The following is a 26,616-nucleotide window of genomic DNA, read 5'->3' as shown; positions in this document are numbered from 1 at the left end:
TATGGCCGCTGGCATATCCAAATTGTCAGCATCATTCCTCTCGAGCTTTGGGCCATTATTAAGTAAAATAAGGGTGACTTGAACACAGGCACTGTGGTACCAGTACCGAGACAGTCAATCTGATAATCTAGACGGCTACTAAGTGACTCACAGGCAGGTGAGGTCTCCATCATGGATATGCTGGACAAAGGGATGATTCCCTTCCCCGGAAGGACAGAGCAGGATGGTACAGGACCGTGAGATTTGATCACATTACTCAGAATAGTGCATAATCTAAAACTTAACTACTGTACTAAATACAACAGTAACCAAGTAAGTTAGAGGCTCCCATCTAAAAAACATGGTGACTTCATGGCATTTAGAAAAAGGGAAGCCGCAAATTAAAACTGCAATGGACTTTACCCAGCACTGTCTAGGTAAAAGGTGTTCAAATTCTGGGAATGGTGTCCTTTATATCAACTGACAGTGTGCTCACCTGTTCCAGGCCAATGGAAGCATTCCTGAAGAACCCGTAACTTGTGCTCAAAGTCATGTTCAACAAGCAATTTTCTAATTCATTATTCAGTCTCCCAACTTGACTCGCATAGTTATAATGAAGACAGCAGCCAAAGGGACAGTGTAATAACAAAAGCTGTTATCTTCTAGGTATTATGTTAAGGCATTAGCTCACTGAACATCTTTATAAGGCATTAATATTTCAATTACACAGGTAAGAAAAAAATACACTTAGAAATGTTAGGCTACTGGCCCAATATCACAAAGGTAGTTGAGTTGGTTATTGAACCCAACTCACCAGGTTTGCAATTGAAATCCTATATGTGTAACCACTATGAAATGTGACAATATTGATGGCACATTCCAAGAGGAAGGAAATGCCTCGGCTTATAAATGACCATGACTGGTTATTCTGACAGACAGCTGTCCCCAGTGATTCAATATATTGTTATTCTGGCTCAGCAGTCACTTGAAAACCCAGTGAGTGTGCATTTGTGGTCCCCAGATCTGATGAACAGATGAAATGGTGATGATGAAACTGGTGAATTGCAAAAACCAAATCTCAAGATCCAAAAACTCAGGATAAGCACCTGGCACCAACCCTTCGTGAGGAGAGGCTCTCCCTGAGGAGCTCACTTTGGTGTCTCTCTCTTTACGGCATCTTCTCTCTACAATTACCATCGGCTTTGCCAGGATTTACATGTGGGGTGCATATATCACCCTTATAGTAAGGGCTCTGGTATTTTACTACAATGGGTGAGTAAGTCCTCTGAATCAATGTCATGTCTTTGTTGTTGTTTTTTTTTTTTTTTAGATGAAGTTTTGCTCTTGCCACCTAGGCTGGAGTGCAATGGTGCAATCTCAGCTCATTGCAACCATAGGCCTCCTGAGTTCAAGGGATTCTCCTGCATCACCCTCCCAAGTAGCTGGGATTACAGACACCTGCCACCACACCTAACTAATTTTTGTATTTTTGGTAGAGATGAGGTTTCATCGTGTTGGCCAGGCTGGTCTCGAACTCCTGACCTCAGGTGATCTGCCTGCCTTGGCCTCCCAAAGTGCTGGGATTACAGGTGTGATCCACCGCACCTGGCCAATATCATGTCTTTGAATGAGGCCATGCTCACTTGCCCTGATAACATAGTTGTTATAGTTAACAATATCTTAAAAATATTTACTACTCAGTAAAAAAATATGGTCACATTCTCAAGTGAGGCTTAGGAGAGAAAGGAAAAAAGAAGAATAAAGAGGGGCTTACTGTTCTGATTTCTCAATCAAAGGTTTCCTAGAAAAAAAAATTTTTTTGCATCCATCAGTTGTTCAGGAAAATATTTATAAAATGAGCTATCAATTATTGCCAATAAAAACAATAATAATTATAAAAGTTTCTGTAAAAACGAAGGACACTGTGGCTCCTCAACATGCATTCTTACTCTGCCAAGCAATCCTGTTGAGGCAGATGATGTGGAAAACTGTAGACACATCCTGAACCAATCCACTGAAAATGGTTTTCAAAAATAAGTTCCTAGTAGAAGGCTGTTTTCTTGTCAACTATAAAAGTAGAATGCTGGCTGGGTAGGGTGGCTCACACCTGTAATGCAGCACTTTGGGAGGTTGAGGCAGGTGGATCACTTGAGTCCAGGAGTTCGAGACCATCCTGGGCAACATGGTGAAAATCCATTTCTACAAAAAATACAAAAATTAGCCGGGTGTGGTGGCATAGGCCTATAGTCCCAGCTACTTGGGAGACTGAGGTGGGAGGATTGCTTGAGCCCCAGAGATGGAGGTTGCAGTGAGCCAAGATTACACAATTGCACTCCAGTCTGGGCAAGAGAGGGAGACCCTATCTAAAAAAAAAAAAAAAAAAAACGTAGAATGCCACAAAAAATTAAAAAAGGACGCCACAAATTGAGTCATTACTGTACTTCTCACAGTTTTCCCTGGCAGTGTGACGTTACTTGAACCAATTGCTTTTCAGTTTTCTGAGCAATGTTTAGTCAGATACAGAGTTTTTGATTTCAAGCAAATAGACTCCTCAGAAAACCCATATCTGATTTAAAACCCTGCAGGTAGCTTTAAGGAATAAGCCAACTCCTTGTGTTTGATGTGGTAGACTCTTCCAAACACCAAAAGTCTTGTTAGTCCCTGAATCTTAATTTAGATCAATTTGACTAAGGCCCACAGTGTCTTACATGAAAACATGACCGTGTTTTCTGGTAAGCAGGACCATTGCTTAAATCCTCATAATGCCAATGACAGTGGCTTTGGGCAAACCTCTAACTGTCATGTCCATTTCCTCATGTGTACAATGGAGAAACTCACTAGGGTCACTGGGGATAAGCTGATTAACATTTTCTATAGAGTTAATTTATTTTTGGAAGTGCTCCCATCATTACGAAAGCTCCATATACGGAGCACTAAACTTAAGGCTCAATGCACATTTCAGATGCAAATACACGGCCTTTACGCAGTAATTACAGAGTTTAAAAGGTTTAAGTTTAACAACCACTCCTTCTTCCAAAACCCAGTACTGTATTTATCCTTTTTTTAAGGCACAAAATAAAGAAAGAAAGAAAAAAAACCCCACAAAGAATAGATACAATGAGATTTCCCATAAACTAAAATGGACTGGAAGCTAAATTTAAGGTCTACAAATCAGGTTTCATCTTGTTCTCTCTCTCAACTAGATTCTCTACTATGAAAACATGAGGTCAACTCCACGAACTGACTGGGGTCGCCAGTGTTCTTTACTGTTGTCCTCTCCCTCCATGGAGTTGATAAATCAAAGATAAATCAATGACTCCCTCAGGGGATACCAACATTTTAGTCTAGCACATGATCACAAAACCCCAGTGAGGAGACCAGATTGGGGCTTTGAATGCCTTCTTTGTTTAGGAAAAAGTGTTAGGCAAAAGAAAACAATCAACTACACAGAAAAACAGGAGGATGATTTGCCAAATTGAGATAGTTACCTCTTTGGGGAGGGGAAGGAGCACAGAAGGGATTTCAAAGGTATTCATAAAGTTCTGTTTCCTCGGCTGGACAGTGGAGAAATGGGTTTTCTTTTCATGTTATTACTTTTATTTGAGATTTATTTTACTATTCCTTTTTAAACTGTCTATATAACACACACATATATAACATACACATATATAAGATGTGTTTATATATACTGTATAAATACACACGATTAAGTGTTCAATTTTGTTGGCAAGGAAATCGCATGCAGAGGGGTTGGTGACTAGTCCAGGTCACCCACCCAGTTAGTGGTGCCTCAATAGTGGTTAATAGGGAATATGATGTAGTGGAGGAACATTATTATTTGCTGGAATTACTCTCCTCAGGAATGGCCATCCAGCCTAGGATGAATGCACTCAAGGCTGGCCACAGTGTGTGTGCTGCCTCCTGGTCTGTTATTATTAACCAAGTATATGTTGGTGCAAAAGCATTCGCAGGCTGGGCGGGTGGCTTACGCCTGTAATTCTTTGGGAGGATAAGCTGAGTGGATCCCTTGATTCAGGAGTTCGTGACCAACCTGGCCAACATAGCGAAACCCTGTCTCTACTAAAAATACAAAAAATTAGCCAGGTGTGGTGGTGCACACCTGTAATCCCAGCTACTCAGGAGGCTGAGGCAGGAGAATCGCTGGAACCTGAGAGACAGAGGTTGTAGTGAGCCAGGATTGTACCACTGCACTCCAGCTTAAGCAACAGAGTAAAACTCTGTCTCAAAAAAAAGTAATTGTGTTTTTTTTTGGTCACCAAAATGGCAAAGACCACAGTAACTTTCGCACCACCTAATAGACACTGGAACAATTTCCCCAGGGACTTTATTTCTTTTCTTGTGATCTCGGCTCACTGCAGCCTCTGCCTCCTGGGTTCAAGAGATTCTCCCACCTCAGCCTCCCTAGTACCTGGGACTACAGGTGCGCACCACCATGCCCGGATAATTTTTGTTATTTTTAGTAGACACGGGGTTTCGCCATGTTGGCCAGGCTGGTCTCAAACTCCTGACCTCAACTGATCTGCCCACCTCAGCCTCCCAAAGTGCTGGGACTACAGGCATGAGCCACCGCACCCTTTATTTCCTTTCTTTAAATCTATGATACCCTAAAAGAAGAAGAAAAAGAGAGAGAAAGAGAGAAGTCAGCAAATTTTTCCTGTAAGGACAGCAGTAAATATTTGAGGCTTTGAAAACCATACAGTCTCTGTCATGACTCCCCATCTCTGTTGGAGCATGAAAGCAGTCACCAACACCACAAATGAATGTGGCTGTGTTCTAATAAAACTCGATTTACAAAAAAAGTAGGCTGGATATGACCCACGGGCTGTAGTTCTCCAGCCCCTGCAATGACAGCAATTTAAAGAGACCTTGGGTAGGACTGTCAAATAGCATAAAGATTTAGAAAAGCATTTCATTAAAAGAAAAGAAACCACACTCAGAAGACAATGAAAGTTCCCACCCCAATTATTAACCTCAATGTGAAATGACAGTGACATGGAGACCACCTCTCTGCTTGGCAGGATGCCCAGTCATCTGTCCCATTGGAGTTCCCAGGGTTTTCATCAAAATTGGTGACAGTCGCTGTGTTGAATTGATCTTAATTGTTTAACTGGATGTGGTGCCAAGTGTCTTTTTCCTTACGTTGAAAAGTAGCACAACCCTCAACCCACTGAAGGGCTGATAGACAGGGGGATAGAACACCACATTGCCTTTTTTTTCTTTTGTGAGACAGAGTCTCACTCAGTCACCCAGGCTGGACTGGAGTGCAGTGGTGCAATCTTGGCTCACTGCAACCTCCACCTCCTGGATTCAAGAGATTCTCCGGCCTCAGGCTCCCGAGTAGCTAGAACTACAGGTGTGCACCACCACGCCCAGCTAATTTTTGTATTTTTACTAGAGACAGGGTTTCATCATGTTGGCCAGACTGGTTTCGATCTCCTGGCCCCAAGTGATCCACCTGCCTAGGCTTCCTAAAATGCTGGGATTACGAGTGTGAGCCACCGTGCCCTGCCAACATTGCCTTTTCCCTTGGTGCCAGATCCTGGAGTTCTGGAGAATGGATGACGTTTCTGGGGAGGTCATCAAAGGAGTCAAGCCCTATATATCCGAGGCTGTACTAGTCAGGAACTGTCTGAGAAGGTGGCCCTGGCCCCTGGAAAAAAGTACGAGGATGGGAAGGAACAGGTAGTGGGAAGATCATCGGTAGTAGTTGCAAGACATGGTTTCAAACTCCAGCTTTGTGACTTGTTAGTTGCATGACCCTGGGCAAATGGCAACCTCTCAGATTTCACTTTTCACTTAAGTGAAATAGAAACACCACCTCTTATCTGGTAGAGTGGTTAAGGAGATTTATGCAATCAAGCATTAAAGACTCCTAGGGTGGCACGTCAGTACAGTTCAGCTCTTCTTCCCCTGCCCCTCCATTTCTGCCTGGACAAGTGTCATTGGGCCAATGAACCTAAAAGATGGGAAGAGTTCTATACAAACACAGGTTTTAGCACCGGGATTACTGGTGCTAAACAATGGAGCCAAGCACCAGACTCCCGGCTTCCTGTGTTTCTTGGAACCTCACACATACACGTTAGGAGATCACTGAAGTCATCCACAGGAGGGGAAATGTGGAAGGAAAAATGCTGCTGCTACCACCTCTGCCACATGCAGGCCATCACAGCCATACTCAATGGCTTCTTCCAAGTGAGCTGGTACTGACCTGATCCCCAGCAGGAGAGCTCAAGAACTGAGGTATGGGCTGATAAACTGGGTTATTATGGAAGAAATGGCAATTTCCAGTGCAGTACAAAATCTTGAATTACACATTATCTGGGGGACAATCCTAATTTGAAGCTCATTTTTTAAAAGCTGAATATCAGCTTCAGGATGCAAAAATGGGTTCCTTCTCTTTTAATAAAAACCCAAATTGACCTTTATAACTAGAGAAAATATGAAGGCTGTTTTCCTTGTGGAGATAAATATCTGAAATGAATGTCATCACTGAGAACCCATATCAAAGCCTTCCTTGGAAGAAGTATAAAGGACAGTGAAGACAAAGCCGGAGGAAGCAAAGGCTGCCTGGAACTACACAACATAGCACTCAGTTTCATGCTGCACAACCACGCCTCATGCAGAATGGGTGCATCTAAGAGACAAGTTTATAAACTTTTTGATGGTATCAAACTCATCCTATAAAAAGATTCAAGCACCCCCAATACATCTTGTTACATGTAATGTCAGTTCTCATTATTCTTCTAGAAAGAGAGTTGTATAGGGATAAATAATGAGAAAATTCCCAGGGAGGCAATTAACACACAACCTCCTCCCAGGACAGATGACTCCACAGTTATCCCTGTGCCAGTTTCTCAACACACACACAGCAGTCTCCTGAGATGTACACATGGAAGATAGGAGACATGAACTCAAGACAACCTCCCTTCTAACACCACCCCAAACCTCCTCAAAAGACATGCTCCTAGTAGGCAAGCACTGTGTCCATAACCTTACAAGCTGCAGATACAGGGACAAAGATGGCCACAGCACATACAGCAAATATACAAAGCAACATATGTCAAAGTCAGAAATTGGAATAAAAGCCTGGCTTTAACATTACTGGAATTGGAATTGATGTTCCACATACAATGGTCATGTCCTCAAAGGTGCCTTTAAGGCCAAGCCCAAGCCCACACTGCTTTGACTAGCAGTATCCCCAGAACTTATCAGAGGAATACCACAAATATCTTTGGATGAATGAATGACAGCCTTTTTTTTTTTTTTTTTTTTTTTGTCATCTCTATCCTCTTAACTGAGTCTCCTCACCATCTGTCATCTCATCAGCTTCTGTAACTGAAGCCACTGAGAACCTGAGTGGCCCCAGGCCCACACACACCCTAGCCTTGTGGCCCTGCCAGATCTCCAGCCTCTACAATAATGAGAAGAAAGGACTATGGTGTTCTGTGCTCATCAGTGGGTGAAACCTGGGCTCCCAGGAACCCTGTTCTTGTACAAGGGCCTCTCCCTCTGCCAGTGCCCTCTTCCCATTGAGAGTGATCCACTGCGTCCACTTTAGTGGTCAAAGCTCACAAGTGGGAAAGTTCTCCCAGATTCTCCCACTGCAGCAGAATCCTTCTGCTGAGATCAGCTGTCCAAGCTGTGGTCTCTCCGGCCTAATAACAGAGTAAGTGTTCCTAAAAGCAACATACCCACATGTACCTGTGATTCATAGTAACCAGTATACCATAGCGTGGTTAAAAATTTGTGTACCAACAGCAGTAACTTCCAGTACGTCCACTACAGAGGAAACTGCTTTATTAGTGCTGGGAACTATGTATGCCCCAGGTTAAAAATAGTCCTTTCCTAATTGAGGTGTAAAAGTTAGAAGATCTGTTTAGATTTTACTTTAGCTGCAAAAAAATTATTTCTGAAGCAGAATTTATCACTATCTGGTTGAAGGTTTAATAGACAATAACCGTAAGCTCAGATGAACCTTGGGGACTATTAAGAAGGAAAAAGAAAAAGAAAAAACAAAAAACACTGTGCAAAGATCTCTTGAAGTAAATGGACAACGTGTTTTCCAATGATGGACTATCAAAACAGCAGACAATTTTCCAAATGGAAGAAATATCACTGATACTGTGAGGAAAACGAATAATCTTTTATTTCATTCCACTGGGCAAAAAACAAAACAAAAACATCCCTCCTTCCTCTTTACCTTAGTCTGTTTTTGAAGTTATCCCAAATACCTGAAGCTGTTAACTTATTCACTCAACAAAAATTTCTTGAGCATCTATCTACTTTGTGCCGGACACTTTTCTAGGTACAGGCACTTTTCATGGCAGTGAACAAATGCCAAGTGAAACAAAATCCCTTTCTTTGTGAAGGCTACGTTCCATTGTGGGGAAGTAATAAAACATAAACGGTGTTAGATAGGGAGGAGAGCTAAGGAGAACAACAAAGCAGGGAAAGAGGATAGGGTAGAAGGTGATGGGGCTGTCACATCTAAGAGAAGCCTCATAGAGGTAGCATCAAGCCCTTAATGGAGAAAGCTGTGCAGATTATCTGCGGAAAGAGGGTTCTGGGCAAAGGGAGCAGCAGGTGCAATGTCAGGAAGGGTATTGGCATGGACAAGATGGAGCAGGAAGGCTGGCATGGCTGGAGCAAGTGGGCCAGGCAGAGGGACCAGTAGGAGTCATAGAGACAGAAAAAATTGGAGTTGGGAGAGTGCAGATCACATCTGGCCTTTAAGCTGCTACTCTGCATTCAATAGAAAGTCACTGGAGACCTTGGGGAGAGAAATGACTCAATCTGACTTTACATTTAAATGATATCATTCCATGTGTTGGGTCAAGAATACACTGAAGGGGGCCCAGATAAAAATGGAGCAACCAGTTAGAGGCCACAGCAGTAATCCAGCAGAGGTAATAATGGTCTGGGCCAAAGTGGTGTCCGTGGAGGTGATGGGAGATGGTGGACTTCTGCATGTATTTTGAAGGTAGAGCTGACAGATACGATTTGCTAATGACTCAAATATGGGGCGAGAATGTAATAAGGGAATCAAGGATGCTAAGGTTTCGGCCTGAGCAAGTGGAAGGCAGGGGACCACTTTCTGTGATGGGCAATTGATGTGGAGGTATGGTTTGGAATTTGGTGTTAGACATCTTAAGCATGAGGTGCCCGTTAAACATCTGGGTCTGTCAAGCAGGCAGGAGCATATTTCTATAGTGAGTTCAGGTAAAAGATCCAGGCTGGAATATGCACTTGGGAATTACCAGCAGATAGATGGTATTTAAAGTTGTGGGTCACCAAGGGAGAGAGTGTGTACATTGAAAAGAGGTGCAAGCACTGAGTCCCGGAGCTCTCCACTGTTTAGAGGTCAGGAAAATGAGGAGGAACTCGCCATGGAGACAGAGAAGAAACAGCCCAAGATGGAGGAGGAAAACCAGGACAATGTGGTGTTTTGGAGGCAAAGGCAAGAAAGTGTTTCAAGGAAAAGGGAGGTAAGAGTGTCAATTGCTGCCCAATATGCCAAGCAGAGGAAAACTGATAACTGAAAAGTGGCATTAGAATCATGTTGTCAGACTATGGAAAAAGGTGAGACTGCGGCTGAAAGATCGCCATATTTACTAATTCTAAGACACCTGAATGTATATTTTAATCAATGCCTTTTCACAGTTTGTTTGTAGTGTTTCCTTTTTCTCCTTAGTGGTGTATAAAAGAGTGGTATGTCTCACAATTAACTGTGTCTCAGATTTGGTGAAATATAGTAAGAGGTTTTTTTTTTACTTATACATTTGAATTCACCTATTCATTAAAATTTGACACATCATCAATAAGCCTAATATGTCAAATTCTATACATACATTGCAATGTTAACCACCAATTACTCGTGAAGAACATCAGCAGAATTCCAGAAATTCCTCTTCTTCTGCAAAATCTGCTTATGTAATACCTGACCAGGTTGACTCAAGGACATACATTTTTAGATGTAATTTTTCTATTTGTATTTGAGTCCTATGTGGGGGAAATGCTGATTTGCTTTTCAATATCCCAAACAGCTTAAATTTAAGAGCTGTTAGTTAAAACAGAGAGTGAAATATACATTTTAAAAATAAATACCTTAGGTCGGGCACAGTGGTTCACACCTGTAATCCCAGCACTTTGGGAGACCAAGAGGTCAGGAGTTTGAGACCAGTCTGGCTAACATGGCAAAACCCCGTCTCTACTAAAAATATAAAAATTAGCTGGGCATGGTGGTCCCAGATACTCAGGAGGCTGAGAAAGGAGAATCACTTGAACCTGGGAGGCAGAGGTTGCAGTGAGCCGAGATCACGCCACTGCACTCCAGCCTAGGCGACAGAGCAAGACTCCATCTCAAAAAATAATAAATAAATAAATTAATAGCTTCACCCTAAAGGCTAGAGAACAAAGTCACTAGAGGGCGGGTCTGAGGAGAATAACAGTCTCTGACTCCCAAAGTCAAAGGCCATGCCTCTGGCCACCTTGTGCATAAGATAATGCTTTTTAGGATACAACCATAAGAGGCTTTTTTTCCTGCCAACAGTTTTGTGTGCTTTATAATCCTCAAACACCCTAAGAGGTTAAAGAGAAAGGTGCTGTCTTCTGGAAATGGCATTCCTGGACTCAGAGGTGGAAAAGGCAGTGGGATGGGGGTGGGGGTGAGAACAGTCCAACCCCGCCGCTGGAAAATGACTGCGGCCGTCAGCCTGGAGCTGGAACACTAGGACACAGCAGCCTCTTAAAGGGAATAACCTGCTCCTTTCAGCCTGGCTTCCTGCTGTTTACACTTCAAGCCTACTTCCCATAGGAAATTCGGGCTGACAGACAGGATGACTGTCTGGAATTTTTAGTCAAAAGGTCTACCTGGCAAAGGAGTGAAAGCTTCTTTGGTTGCAGCAACTGCTGCTGCTGTTGCCACTGCTGTCTGGTGCTGAGAAAAACATCAAGTTCAATAGAAGTGAGTTCAGATTAGAATGACTCCATTACCTCTGACTTGAAACAGCCTCTATTTCTTAAAACAGACTTGTAGAGCCTTCAGCCATTGGGTGTCTGGCTTTAGAATTTTTCTATTTCAAGCAATTTATGAACAAGTAGGAAATCTGAGTGATTTCCACAGAGGAAAATTTACTGCTGATGACAATTTTGTAGGCGTTTTATTTCAGAACAAGCTGGGCTTTGCTAAGGTAAATAATTTTATTCTTGATTGAGCACAGTTTTGGGTTTTTTTGTTTTGTTTTGTTTTGTTTTTTAAATCAACCACAAAAGGTTAGACCTTTCTAGCACCAAGTAATTTATGGGAAAATGCAGATTCTGATCATTAAGGGACAGTGTCTAGCGTCAGATCAGTGCCTGACTTTAAAACCTGGCACTGCTACTTCCTAGCTATGTGACCTTGCGGAAGTTACTCTTCAAACCTCAGTTTCCCCATCTGTTAAAATAGGAATAGTAGTGGCCTTCCTTATAGGGTTATGAAAATGGAGTTGATATTTATAAAAGCTTAGAACAGGACATGGCACTTAGGAAACATATCAATCTTTGTTAAAGAAAAGTAGAATGTGAAAACAATGTAGCAGAAGGAGCCTTTCCTATAAAGGTTAAAAATGTATATCATAGTAATCACATTTTATGTCATCTTTGCATTCCAAATCACCTCCTGATCTTGCCTATGCCGGTAGTAACAAACACCCCATAACTTCATTTTAAGCAAAACCAAAGTGGCAAAGTGCTAACATAACATATCATCCCTAACACACTTGATTTGTTCATTTCCAAACACTGCATATGGTGGTTTTAATGATTCAGATGAAAGTTTTCTTAAGCTGTTCCTGATACTTGATTGAAGAGTTTATTAATATTGTTCAAATATATCCACAGCACAGCTTACAGTTGATCGACTTCTGTCACCTAACCACTGAAACCTCTAGGAAATCTTTGTATAAGAACCATGCAATTCCACTCCTACAATTGCACTGCATTGCCAATGTACTCCCACTATTGGACTGGCCCTTACTACTTACCCTAGAAAGAGGGAGAAGTCTGCAGGGTTCTGAGTCTGGGAGATGGGTTTTGTTCACAACCCCCAATAAAGACAAATTCTCCCACATCTGACCAATCCTAAAAGAGGAATCACACTTGGGGAAGGAAGGAAACATTTTTTTCTAAGCCTGTGGTTGGGATTCATAGGAACTTAGAACTCTGAACTGGGCTGTTACTGAGTAAAACCATTTTTGCTGGTTTGCTAGGGAAAGAGGGATGTTATGATTTGCTTTGCTTGAGTAGTACATTGTGGATAAGGGATAGAATGGAAGAAATAAAAAATGTTATAACCAGAAACTCAAGTCCTAAAATATAACTTAATTCAGTATATAAATAAGTACGCTAAGCAAATTATGTCTTGGTTGTTAAGCAGTGTTATTTCCCCAAAGAACAGTCTTTACATTCAAATTGAGACATCAAAGTTATGCTAATAAGAGGTTCGACCACCAAGCCAGCTGGTCTGTACTTTAACTATTTGAATTTCAATCCTAAAATACAGAAGGGGTTGGTTGTAGGTTGTTTTCAACTGCAAGTTTCAGTTTTTGCATCTCCGAAGAGAAGGATTTTAAGATGAAAAGAGACATTACAAATATTTGAATCCAAGACCTTTATCATTAAGGTGAGCAAAATCAGGCCTACAGGGTCCTTCCCTCTGCACAGCTTCCCTCCCGAGCCAATGCTGCCCCACTCCACACATCTCCCAATGAGCAGGTTTGCTTTTTCACTAGTACACAGAATATTCCCTTCTATCGCCTCCCAAGGCTGCACCCATCAACTTAGCAGGTGCCATCCTACACGAGCAGACCCGTGTGAGTAAATTTCCTTCCTTCCAGCCTCTAACATTGTTAGAGTCAGACTACCCATGCCACAGTCTGATTTTCTTTTTTCTTTTCTTTTTGTTGAGATGAAGTCTCATTCTGTCACCCAGGCTGGAGTGCAGTAGTGAGATCTCGGCTCACTGTAACCTCTGCCTCCCAGGTTCCAGTGGTTCTCCTGCCTCAGCCTCCTGAGTAGCTGGGACTAGAGGCACGCACCATCACGCCCAGCTAATTTTTGTATTTTTTAGTAGAGATGGGGTTTCACCATGTTGGCCAAGCTGTTCTCGAACTCCTGACCTCAAGTGATCAGGCCCCAGCCTCCCAAAGTGCTGGGATTATAGGCGTGAGTCACCACACCTGGCCTCACACTCTGATTTTCTTTTCCACTCTTATACTGGTCAATCTTTAAGGCATTTTACAGTAAAAGTTCCTAGTGCAGTTGTTGCCTCTGCAACCACTTTTTCTGGCCTATGTGACTCATTATAAATTTTGACCCTAGACAGATTTCTACTTGGGTTGAAAATCAGATATAATGTCCCTCCGCCTGACCTCAGCTCTTCATGAATGCTTCAGTATGGCTCATCTCCCTGACCTTGTGGGGAAGAAAAAGGGGCAACCAACCTGGCAATGTTATCAATGCTACATATTATATCAATCAATCTGCATAGACATCCCATGAGATAGGATTCACACCCACATTACAGGTGAGACACAGGCTTGGTACCATGGCATAGACAGGACTGATACTCAAAACCCAAGTATATCTGACACATGAGCCCTCACCTTTCACTGCACTATGCTGCCTCCCAGGGTGAAGTAAACAATTATCAACCCCATCTTTCTGAATCTTGGTTGCTTCTTTGAATATAAATATCTTGAATATGTCTCTCCATCAACCCCCACTCCTCATCATGGGGTCCTAGAAAGGGAAACAAGTAGAAATTGAGGAGAAATATGTTGCAACAGTGTATTTGTGATGGTCTAGGTTTCAAGTGTCTGTCCACACCTCCCCTCCTCCTTCACCAAAGGATGGAAGGGTAAGAGTGAGATGCAGTGTATGCACTAGTTCCCAGCTCCGGATCCAAAGCCATATGCCTGAGAGCCAGTCCCGGCTCACCACTGACTCGTGGTGTGGCCTTAGTCAACTTACTTTATCTTTCTGTGCCACTGCTCCTCATGTGTAAAATTGGCATGATCCTGACATCATAAGGTTATTCTGAGAATTCAACAAGAATATATATATAAATCCCACAGAACCGTGCCTGGCACATCATAAGCATTCAGCAAACAGGAAGTATTATTCTCTCCCTTCCGTCACCAATAATAAGGCTCTCCTAGAGGAACTTTCTTATAGATTTTCAAGTAAAACTAAGTTAAAGTCAGAGAATGTCAAAAGCAGCCAGAAAGGTGCTCAAGTCTCTAAGAGGGTTCAAGGAAAGGAGACATGAAGAAGAATACCTTTGTCTCTTCAAGAGAAAGGTGGGAAGGTTTCATGCATGTTGAAAGAGTTTAAGAATTTCTTTAAGTTGCTTTCACCTGGAGCCAAGATCGCTTAATTTATCTCACAGCCACCAGTTCTTTCACCTCCCGCAGCCTGAAATCATCCAGGTAAAAGATGCTCATCAAAGGTAGACACATACCGCTTCCCCTTCTGGCTTGATTATCATCTGGGAACCATTACCAGTGTCACCCAGGTTATCCAGGGGGAGAGAGTAGGTCAGGCTCTGAGACACGCCTTCCATCCCTGCCTCCTCATCTACCCTATGCCCCTGATAAGGGCCAAAGGGCTATGTTCCTTCATTCCTTTGTTTTCCCAACCTCAGTCTCCAGTATCCTCATTTATCTTCTAGGTTTTTGCATCGCCTGTATGTTTTCTCATTCAAGAAACTTGAGTAATTGTTTAGAAACCAGAATGTCCTCTGCACTGAGCAGAAGAACCCTGCAGTCCTTTGACCAGGAAAGCAACATGTCAAATATAAAGAGCACTGTCTCGGGAATTAGAGAGCCAGGCCTTGGCTTCCCTCTAACCCTACTGGCCATGTGACTTCAGGCAAGTCACCCTTTCTTCCTGTGCCTCAGCTTCATCCTCAGTATAATGAGAGGACTGGACTAAGTGAATCTCTTCTAACCTTGACTTACATACAAACACACACACACAGACACACACACACACACACACACACACACACACACACACACGTTCCCCATGATCTTCATTGCTCTCCAACTTGTAAATTTTCCAAAAAATAAAATGAAAACAAACACTATGTTACTAAAGCCTAGTAAGCCCTAGTCCTGGAACAGTGCCTTGAACATGGTGTTCAAATGTATATAACTAAATAAAAACATCACAAGTTAAGCAGTTGAATAACAAGTCTTTTTAAAGATTATTTTCTAGTTTTTCCTTTGCCTTGAGATCCCTTAAGAGTGAACCTGGTTACAAACTTATCCCAAACTTCCCTCCATCATTTCAGAGTAGGATAGCATGTTTACTTCATATAATGTATTTCCCTGCTTTAGCCAAATTCCAACTAATTCAGAATTGGGAAGACTGACCATTTAGCTTCTATTTAGGCAAATAATGCAACATATAGATAACAATAACTCTCAACCAAGAGATAATATACCAAAAAGCAGAACAAAGAGGGAGAAATATCATCTAAGACAGAGAATAATTCCTCTCTTATTTAATATCTCTCATAAGCATTTTTCCAGGAAGAAATTTGGTTGTCATACCTAAAAATATACCCTGTGGACAAGAGGTCTTCCTGGGCCCCTGGAAAGCCACCTTCTTCCCAGCAGAGCACTTAGCCTGTAACCTGCATGTGAAACCAGACGTGGACATTGCCTTTCTAGAAGTGAAATAAATTATTTTATTTCCCAGCCTCCACCCAGAAAACTGAGTGACAGTTTTCTCCATTTGCAAGATAACTTTTATGTTATCTTGTAAAATTTAAGCATGTAGTCCCAACAAATTACAAAGATTCACTGATCTGTGGTAAACATGTAATTTAAGAGAGTTTTTACTGGGGAGAGTCATGTTCACACTAATAAGCCATGATCAGAAATACTAAAGTTAAGAAGGATTTCCAGTATAGCCAAAACCTGCACCTATTTATTAATACTTAATAGACTGGGAGGGTTTTACTTCCAGGACATGTGTATCCCAGAAGCTGGCTACTCTCTACGGGTGGATATGACCTGCTGACCTCTTCCCAGCCCATACAAGAGTTGAGCAACTTTTCCAAGGCAAGTAAAGCATTTACTAGGTATGTAAATACCTCGTGACCCACCTTGTGACCAATGCAAGGTTGTTCTCAGGAGTTCTGTTTATGGCTAGGGCTCCTTGGCTCATGTGAAACCAAAGTGTCCCTCATCATAAATATTCAGAGACGGATGAAACCTTTGGATAGAACTTTTCCATTCCTTTACAATCAGGCTGCATGCTGGAATATTATAATTTTTGGTTACACACTTGAAGGGAATGAAAGACTCAAGACATTACTAGTTCTATAATAACTGCTCAATTTCAATCACTACAAAAATATCTCACATTTGGAAGTAGGATCAAGATGGCCGAATAGGAACAGCTCCGGTCTGCAGTTCCCAGCGTGATCGATGCAGAAGATGGGTGATCTCTTCATTTCCTACTGAGGTACCTGGTTCATCTCACTGGGACTGGTTGGACAGTGGGTGCAGCCCATAGAGGGCAAGCTGAAGCAGGGCAGGGTGTTGCCTCGCCTAGGAAGCACAAGGGGTCAGGGGATTTCCCTTTCCTAGCCAACAGAAGGCCCTGACAGACAACCTGGAAAAATGGGAGACTTCTGCCCAAATACTGCACTTTTCCCAAGGTCTTAGCAACCGGCAGACGAGATTCTCTCCTGTGCCTGGCTCAGCCGGTGCCACACCCACAGAGCCTTGCTCACTGCTACTGCAGCAATCTGAGATTGAACTGCGAGGTGGCAGCCTGGCTGGGGGAGGGACATCTGCCATTGCTGAGGCTTGAGTAGGTAAACAAAGCAGCCGGTAAGCTCTAACTGGGCAGACCCCACCACAGTTCAAAAAGCCTGCTTCCTCTAGACTCCACCTCTGTGGGCAGGGCATAGCTGAAAAAAAGGCCGCAGACAACTTCTGCAGACTTAAACGTCCCTGTCTGACAGCTCTGAAGAGAGAAGTGGTTCTCCTAGCATGGCATTTGAGCTCTGAGAAGGGACAGACTGCCTCCTCAAGAGGGTCCTTGACCCCCATGTAGCCTAACTGGGAGTCACGTCCCAGTAGGGGCCAACAGACACCTCATAAAGGCAGCTGCCCCCTTGGATGAAGCTTCCAGAGGAAGGATCAGGCAGCAATATTTGCTGTTCTGCAATATTTGCTGTTCTGCAACTTCCACTGGTGATACCCAGGCAAACAGGGTCTGGAGTGGACCTCCAGCAAACTCCAACAGACTTGCAGCTGAGGGACCTATTAGAAGGAAAACTAACAAACAGAAATGAATACCAACAAATGGGTCGTTTACACCAAAACCCCATCTGTAAGTCACCAACATCAAAGGCAAAAGGTAGATAAAACCACAAAGATGGGGAGAAACGAGAGCAGAAAAGCTGAAAATTATAAAAATCAGAGCACCTCTTCTCCTCCAAAGAATTGCAGCTTCTCGCCAGCAATGGAACAAAGCTGGATGGAGAATTACTTTGATGAGCTGACAGAAGTAGGCTTCAGGAGGTCAGTAATAATAAACTTCTCTGAACTAAAGGAGCATGTTTGAACGCATTGCAAGGAAGCTAAAAACCTTGAAAAAAGATTAGACAAATGGCTAACTAGAATAAACAGTGTAGAGAAGACCTTAAATGACCTGATGGAGCTGAAAACCATGTCACAAGAACTCTGTGACACATGCACAAGCTTTAATAGCTGATTTGATCAAGTGGAAGAAAGGGTATCAGTGATTGAAGATCAAATTAATGAAATAAAGTGAGATGACAAGGTTAGAGAAAAAAGAGTAAAAAGAAATGACGAAATCTGCATTTGAAAAGACGAAATCTACGTTTGATTGGTGTACGTAAAAGCATTCCTATTTCTCCACATCCTCTCCAGTATCTGTTGTCGCCTGACTTTTTAATGATTGCCTTCTTTGTCTCTTTGGAGCTTTGTTGGTTTAAAGTCTGTTTTGTCAGAGACTAGGATTGCAACCCCTGCTTTTTTTTGCTTTCCATTTGTTTGGTAGATCTTCCTCCATCCCCTTATTTTGAGCCTATGTGTGTCTCTGCACATGAGATGGGTCTCCTGAATATAGCACAACAATGGGTCTTGATTCTTTATCCAATTTGTCAGTCTGTGTCTTTTAATTGGCAATCATTAAAAAGTCAGGAAACAACAGATACTGGAGAGGATGTGGAGAAATAGGAATGCTTTTACATTCCTATATTTCCACTCCTAATGTGGGAGTGTAAATTAGTTCAACCATTGTGGAAGACAGTGTAGCGATTCCTCAAGGATCTAGAACTAGAATTATCATTTGACCCAGCAGTCCCATTACTGGGTATATACCCAAAGGATTATAAATCATGCTACTATAAAGACACATGTACACGTATGTTTACTGCAGCACTATTCACAATAGCAAAGACTTGGAACCAACCCAAATGTCCATCAGTGATAGACTGGATTAAGAAAATGTGGCACATATACACCATGGAATACTATGCAGCCATAAAAAAAGATGAGTCCGTGTCCTTTGTAGGGACATGGATGAAGTTGGAAACCATCATTCTCAGCAAACTATCACAAGGACAGAAAACCAAACACCGCATGTTCTCACTCATAGGTGGGAATTGAACAATGAGAACACTTGGACACAGGAAGGGGAACATTGCGCACCGGGGTCTGTTGGGGGGTGGGGGACTGGGGGAGGGATAGTTTTAGGAGAAATACCTAATGTAAACGATGAGTTGATAGGTGCAGCAAACCAACATGACACATGTATACCTATGTATCAAATCTGCACTTTGTGCACATGTACCCCAGAACTTAAAGTATAATTTTAAAAAAAGAAAAAAAAATCTCACATTCTCCATAAAAGCACACAGAGTTATTACACATTCTCTTGGTTTTCCCCCAACCTTGTGACCTAATTTAAATAGAAATTTTCACTAACCTGCCCTCACACTCTCATAAACCTGGGGGAAAGCTCTCTCATGTTGCAGTGAGCACACAATCCTTCTGTGGCATCAGGTTGGCATTGAGCCTGGTCTCTTCCCTCTGACTAGCAGCGCAGTGTTCCCCACCCTACAGCACATTGCAGGACCCCTCAGGCCAATGTTTTCCCCAATAGAAGCCAGCAAGACAGTAGGCACACTCAGGTAAGGCACAAATAAATTGTCACACTGATCAAAATCTGGTGGCCCTTCTGTGATAGGTTCAAGTCTCCTGATTTTGCAAAGAAAGATGAGATCCAAAGAGAGGAAGTGCCTTGCCTGAGATCATCCAGCCTTTTAGTAGCAGAATAGATTTGAACCTCAGCTCTCCCAGAATCCCTCCTCTCTTCTCTATGGCTCCAGTTTGGCAAAGAGATGAGCTGTAGCAGGTACATGGCAGGTACACCTGTGAGGTGGACCCATACAGAAGATGGAGCTCTCCTGGTGAAAGCTGACATCTGTTAGGAGATGGAGGAAGCATAGAACAATTTTTAAGGGAAAATGCAAGGCCAGCTGCCACCTTTTCCTTGCTCCCACTCATAGCTGATGGTTCTCCTTTGCTACTTAACCCTTCAGCAGACTTAGAAACAGTTACTGCTAGAGGAAAAACTGAGCTCGAACTGTTGAAATTCGAGAAAGGCTCCAAGAATCGGACTGTTTATCCAAGCTGTGCAAACCAGCAGAAGGTGAAAGAGAAGAAGCTGCTAAAAGATGACCAGTCTATGGTGTAGACCAGATGCTGGTACACAACAGCCTGCAGGACAAACCACCTGTTCTTGCAAATAAAGCTTTGCTGGAACATAGCCACACCCATCATTTACATGGTGTCTCTGGCCACTTCATACTACTCACTTTCAAACAGAGTGGAGTAGTTGCAACCTGTAATCCTAAAAATCTCCTAGATTCTCTTAAAATACCTGGCAAAATACTTTGCTGACCTGTGGTATAGATAGCTTAGGGAAAATATTGTTTTGGACAGCATATATTTACATCCAAGTCTAAAGTCACTGAAGGTTAATCCATTTCCACACTAGTTAAACCTAAGCACCCAAGCGTTTACAAAGCTGCCTTGGCCTTTGAATTAGCAGGGTTCTCTCTCAGCATCACCCTGCTCTCCAGTGTCCATTGGCTGATGTGTTTCACTTTGAAATAAGCAAATCAGATAACGGATGTCAGCAATCTTTTCCTAGTCAGTTTTTGCGTATTTTAAAGCGGTGCTGTTATGGAAGCCTCCTTTAGCTCTGAAAAATAATTCTTATCATCTATGGCAATTTAGTATAAAGAACCCACCTGAAGGTCTCTATGTTTAAATCCCTAACACCAACATCAGTATAAGTCAACAAGAAAACAACCAATGCAATGTCTTTAAAACAATCCGGCCTTAAAAAGTATATGTAGATTAGTTAGTTTATGGGTGCTTTACACCAGTGCTATCCAAGAGAACTTTGTATGATGATGGCAGTGTTCTCTATCTGTCCTATCCAATATGGTAACCACAAGCTATGTGTGGCTACTGAGTACTTAAGATGTGGCTGGTGCAACTGAGGAGCTGAATTTTTAACTTTAGTTAATTTTAGTTTTAAATTAAATAGCTCATGACGCTAGTGGTTACCATATGTGCCAGCTCAGCTCTGGACCACCCCTCCTCGAGCCCTGTTCCAGGCATAGGGAAACACACAGTAAGACCCAATGTCTTCTCTCTAAGAACTTAGAAGCTATGTGGGGAGACAAACCACATAGCCACAAAGAGTTAAACAGTGACAGATGGCGAGAGCTAAAGGAATGAAGAAATTGCATCTTAGAATCCAGTTCTACAGGATAAGACCTTTGCCCTTTTGCTGTAGTGGGTACAAAACAATCTGCTTGAGAAACAGTGCCTGCCCCGACTGATTTCATAATCCCTGTTGCAGCTGATTTAAAGGAGATGCTGCCTATCTACCGCATGTGCCTCATGTAACTAAGTGGAGAGGGATCACTGTCTCTAACAAATACTTACTGCAGTGTCTCCTCAAGGCAGAGCACTGAAGAATGTGCTAATCAGAAACTGAGCAGGTTTAAACTAGGTATATCCAATTCCTTTGTCTCTCACCTTTTTTCCCTCACTTTTCTTCACAGTCCGAAGGAAAAAGGAAATATGATCCAAGCCAGAAACTGCCGATGTTTTGTTCCTTTTGTCACTTTGCAGAGCTTCTTTGTCCATAAGTACTTTCAGGGCAATTCCTACTGCTCACCTGCTTTTCAAACTTCCCCTCTAAATTTCCAGGCCAACTCGTTGCTGAGAACAAGACTTCCTACTTTTTGCAAATAGTTAAGGAGGGAGGAAGAATGGGGAGGGAAGGGAGGAAGGAGAGAAAGAAAGAAGGAAAAGGGAAATAGTAACGGCACAAATTAAAAACAGCAATGAGCGAACAGCAATTGGTTTCTGTTCTCAGCTATGCTGTTTTTCACTTGGGACTGGAATACAGTTTTGTAGCCTCCATAGCTATAAGGAAATGAACAAAGTGTTTTCAGATCATTGGTGACTTTTCTCAGTGCCATGTATGGCCAATTGTATAGGGATTAAGTTCTACTATCTTTACTTTTGTTCTTTTGTGACAAAACAGATCAAATAAAAAAAATGTTTTCCATGTAACCTGGTGGTTAATGTGAATCCACATAAATCCTTAATTTTTATTAAATTGAACTTTTTGGACACTCCCCCACCACTTACCCCATTATGTTGAGGTTATACAACATAAAGAAATACATCTTTAAAAAATGATAAAATCATGACAAATTGAGTATTAACAATATTCTTATCTTGCTGACACTTCAACCTCTTAACTACAATTTTGTATATAAACATTCTGAAGTACTTCCAATTCCTGTTGCTGAAGTAGATATACTACATGAAACCACAGTCCAGTCCCCAAACACATACCAACATCTACCAAACATAAAATTGCTCTGACTTCAGAAAGGAAGAAAGCATACAAAATACCACAGCACCCTCATTTTTCCATCTCCTAGCCATGTGAGGTCTCATCTTATGTTTCCAATACTAGGACTCCATGAAAGTACGATTGTAGCTTTCTGGAGTTCAACTTTAAAAACTATACGTCCATGGTAGATGAAGATGGATGAGTAGAGCTGAATAATAAAAGAGGTTTCTGTTCGCAAGAAAGACAGAAACCAATGGCCTAGCTTCAGAGTTCGGAGGATCTATATGGCATCCAGGAGCGTGACTTGTTCTACTGAGGGTAGGCAGGGATAAGTGAGATTTTAGAAGACCTCGGATAGAAAACAACCCAAGGCTAAGCCATTTCCTTCCCACCTTATCCTCATGAACAATTCAGTGTGAAATAGACAAGGACCAGGAAAAGATCTTATTATACAGGATTATCTGCTGGCCAGAACTCAGTGCAATCAGACCAACAAAGCCCTGTTTCTAGAAGCCACTCCGAGCACCTGGAATGGCTTTACTAAACAGAACCTCTCTTTGTAATAGGATTTTACCCAGTTGCATGTTTGAGACTAGCAATTTGGAAAGAAAAGACTTTCCTTAGAAAAATACCTTAAATATAAATATCCCAATGCAAAAATCTGAGGAACAAGCCTAAACTATTGGAAGAGATAGTTATGCCTCAATGAAACTACTGTAATTTAGTTTGAAAAGCACATTGCTGAGGTACTGCTTTCACAGAAGGGTAGGAGCGGGCTTTGTTTGATTTGGCACTTCCATTATTTTTACAAAGTAGGATATTGTTTTAAGGACACAGGCATAGTAGTTTATAAGGTTACCATGGTCATAAGAACATCTAAGATTATTATATTAAATTGCTTTCTGCTGCTGGACCAGTTTTTACTCTACCACTTGCTGTGTTCTCAAGAATTTTAAAAACCAGACTGCAAAAGAGAGTTTTAAAATGTAGCTGATCATAATCTAATCTATAAAAGTAACTACTAAAGGAATGGAGTTGCTTTTGTAATAAAGTGAATAATGAGAGGACAGTTCCAGATATTTAATTATCTACCAGGATGTTCACATTGTTTTCTACTAATTGGGTAAATCTGCAACAGAACAAATATCCTGACTAGCCACTTACAGGGCAGTTTAATGCAATTCTGATCCTAGACTGGATCCTACGTTAGAGAAAAAAAGTATATTATCTACCAAGGGCCTTATTGCGTCAACATACAATATTGGCAAATGAAAGGCAAAGTATTGTAACCCTGCTAAATTTATTAAGGTTGAAAACTGTAGTATGTTTTCTGCAGAGAATAGTCTTATTGTCGGGAAATACATGCTAAAGTATCAGGGGATAAAAGGCCATAAAATAATTAAGAAACAATATTTTTCCCATGTATGTATGTGTATATATGCACATAATTATGTATTATATATTACATGTTATATAATGTATAATAAGCTATTCTATAATACATATTTTATAATGTAAAATCTATGTGTGAAATTTTTTTTTTTTTTTTTGAGATGAAGTCTCACTCTGTGGCCCAGCTGGAGTGCATGGCGTGATCTTGGCTCACTGCAACCTCTGCCTCCCAGGTTTAAGTGATTCTCCTACCCCAGCCTCCTGAAGAGCTGGGACTATAGGCGTGTGCCACCACACCTGGCTAATCATTGTATTTTTAATAGATACGGAGTTTCGCCATGCTGGCCAGGCTAGTCTCAAACTCCTGACCTCAGATGATCTGCATGCCTCAGCCTCCCAAAGGGCTGGGATTACAGGCATGAGCCACCGCACCTGGCCCTATAGGTGTATTTTTTATGTAGAGAGAGCAAACAATAAAGCAAAAGAGCAACATGTTAATAATAGGTAAACGTTGGCACAGGTAAATAGGTATTCTTTGTACTATTGTTGCAACTTTTCAAAAGTTTGGAAATATGTACAAATAAAAAGATTTTTTTTTTTTAATTAAAAAGAAGGGGGCAATTGAAGCTTTCCCCAGCCAGGCTTCCAGTAAATAGTTGTCTTATTCAAGTTTATGCAGGATTAGACTGCTAAGACCCAACTAGGATGTTTGCTTCTGTCCGACTTTCACTTGACTTTTGACCATTTACATCATAGGTGTCCAATCTTTTGGCTTCCCTGAGCCATACTGGAAGAAGAATCGTCTTGGGCCACATAAAATACACCAACAATAACTGATAAGCTTTAAAAAAAAAAATGCTGGGGGAGGTGGCTCATGACTGTAATCCCAGCACTTTGGGAGGCCGAGGCAGGCGGATCACCTGAGATTGGGAGTTCAAGACCAGCCTGACCAACACGGAGAAACCCCATCTCTACTAAAAATACAAAATTAGCTGGGCATGGTAGCACATGCCTGTCATCCCAGCTACTCGGGAGGCTGAGACAGGAGAATTGCTTGAACCTGGGAGGCGGAGGTTGCAGTGAGCCGAGATCGTGCCATTGCACTCTAGCCTGGGCAACAAGAGCTAAATTCTGTCAAAAAAACAAAACAAACAAACAAAAAAACCCTCATAATGATTTCAGAAAGTTTATGAATTTGTGTCGGGCCGCATTCAAAGCTAAAGCTTAAAGCTGTCCTGGGTCAGGGGATGGACAAACTTGATTTGCACAAATCAACAAGGGGAAGCAAAATGAGTTGCAAGACTTTAACTTTTCCTAAATTTTTCATTATAGAAGTAGCATGTACTTAGTACAGACAACTTGGGGAAAGTACAGAAAACTAATAAAGAAAAAAGAAACCCACACATAAATCCCACCATACTGGGGGAAAAAAAAATGTCACTTTGCCATATTTCCATTCAGTCTTATTTTCAAGTTTTATGAGAGTTGGGATTATATTCTATAAAGTATGCAGTTTGGTGTTTGTTTTTTCCCTTTGACCTAGTATAAACACTTTCCTGGCTAAAATCAAAAACTTCATAAAATCTTGAATGTCAACATAATATTCCATTCTATGAATACACCATAATTCATTTAGTTATTTCCCTAAAATTGTCCTTCTGTTGTTTTCAATTTCTATGAGATATGATGTTGGTTTAAAAGTTTAAGATCTTTGTGCTTGTAACTTTGTTTCAATATTTCTGATTATACCTTTATGATAGAGTCACAAGAATGGAATTGCCATGCCAAATGGTATCAATATTTGTAAGACTACAAAAAGCCAAACTGCTTTTTAGAAAAGTAGATACACCCCTTTCTCTTTGAGGGGAGAGGACACACCTGAATGGGGTTATCAAAACTGGGCTGAAGTTTCATTTAGGATTTAAAGAAAGGGAACTTACTGCACAGTCTGAAAACTGCAGTCTTCAGATCAAACTGAGCTCTGGGACAAGTTCTGTAAGCTATTTTTTTGCCCTCAAAAGAGGAAAGGCCAAAATATTCCAGCCTGTATGCAACACATGCTGACTACCAGGAAAGTAATACTGAGCCTCAGATGATGACCGACCTATTATGCTTCTGGGGTCTGCAATCCAAAAGACCATCCTACCCTCCTGACAGACATGGGATCCTAAAAAGTTAAGTGAAGAAAATATACATGTGAGGAAATTGTTAGGAATCTAAAAGCAAGGTTCTGATTGAAGAAGGCAAACTTATGACAAGTTGGGTTTTGTCCCCTTCACTTGCTTCACAGCCTAATCATATAGAAAAAGCAAGTGCTCCAACAGTCAGGAGTCTCGTCCCATCTGTCCTCAGAAACAACTAGCCTCTTGTTTGGATCAATGTTGCCAAAACTCTCTGAACTCAGATTCCTCATTTGTTAAATGACAAGGTCAAACAAAGTCCCTAGGGGTCACTCACGTCTCTGATTCTGCAACATTCTTCTGTTTTAAAGGTACCAGGGGAAAAGGAGGAAGAGAGATTATTCTCTCTGAATGTATTACTTCTAATAAGACAATCTCTTTTTCTATAACACGACTAGATCAAGTAGTGTTTGGTCTACAAAAGAGATTCCACAAACTATGCATTCCCATTCCTTCAGAAAACAGGGACTAGGGAAAAAGCAGCAGAGAGATCTGTGAGCAAGGAGAAAAGACAGAAGGCTCACCATGACCATTGCAGTAGTAGATCCATTTCTCCCGGTTCTGGGTTGGAGTCATGGATTTCTTCAGCCCTGCCTTTTCCACAATGGCACTGGGATCCTGCCGGGGCCCCTTTTTCAGAGTCCTCGAGCTTTTCCGGATACTGCACACCACAATCACCACAAGCACCAGCAGCAGGAAAAGCACAATCATCCAGGGCAAATGCTCATTGATGTCAAAATGCTTGTGTAGGTTCTGTCTAGGATGTCCCCTCTTGGGGCCCTTGATGGGCGTGCTGGACTTCTCGCCCCCAGTGGCCTCCATGGATGGCAGCAGCTTCAGGATGTGTCTATGGTGGGGGCCTTGCTGGTGGTTGACTACCTGAAGGTTTGGGAGGGTCTTGTTCACGTCTTCCTTCCCCCTTGCTGAGCTTGTGTTGTCAGGGACTGTCCCTTCCTGGATGCTACTCAGTACCTTTGGTCTAACAGAGGCAGAAGAGTTGGATTCTGTTGAGTTCATGCCTAGAAAAAAGAGTAAGGAGGGGGGAAGAGCTTTTCCATATTTGGGGATC

General features: G+C 41.9%; 1 protein-coding gene across 1 annotated transcript in view; it reads right to left on the bottom strand.

Moving 5' to 3' along the window:
* TNFRSF21 (TNF receptor superfamily member 21) overlaps window positions 1-26,616 on the bottom strand; it is a 74,551-nt gene that overhangs the window by 23,331 nt on the left and 24,604 nt on the right. Inside the window, exon 3 of the mRNA XM_010386625.2 lies at window positions 26,072-26,566. Within this exon, the coding sequence (XP_010384927.2) occupies window positions 26,072-26,566 (495 nt within the window). The remainder of the gene's footprint in view (window positions 1-26,071; window positions 26,567-26,616) is intronic.

This window comes from Rhinopithecus roxellana, chromosome 4 (genome assembly GCF_007565055.1).
Source record: "Rhinopithecus roxellana isolate Shanxi Qingling chromosome 4, ASM756505v1, whole genome shotgun sequence".
Classification (NCBI taxonomy): Eukaryota; Metazoa; Chordata; class Mammalia; order Primates; family Cercopithecidae; genus Rhinopithecus; species Rhinopithecus roxellana.
Note: the sequence above shows the minus strand (reverse complement) of the source record. Positions and strands in the feature narration are given on the sequence as shown.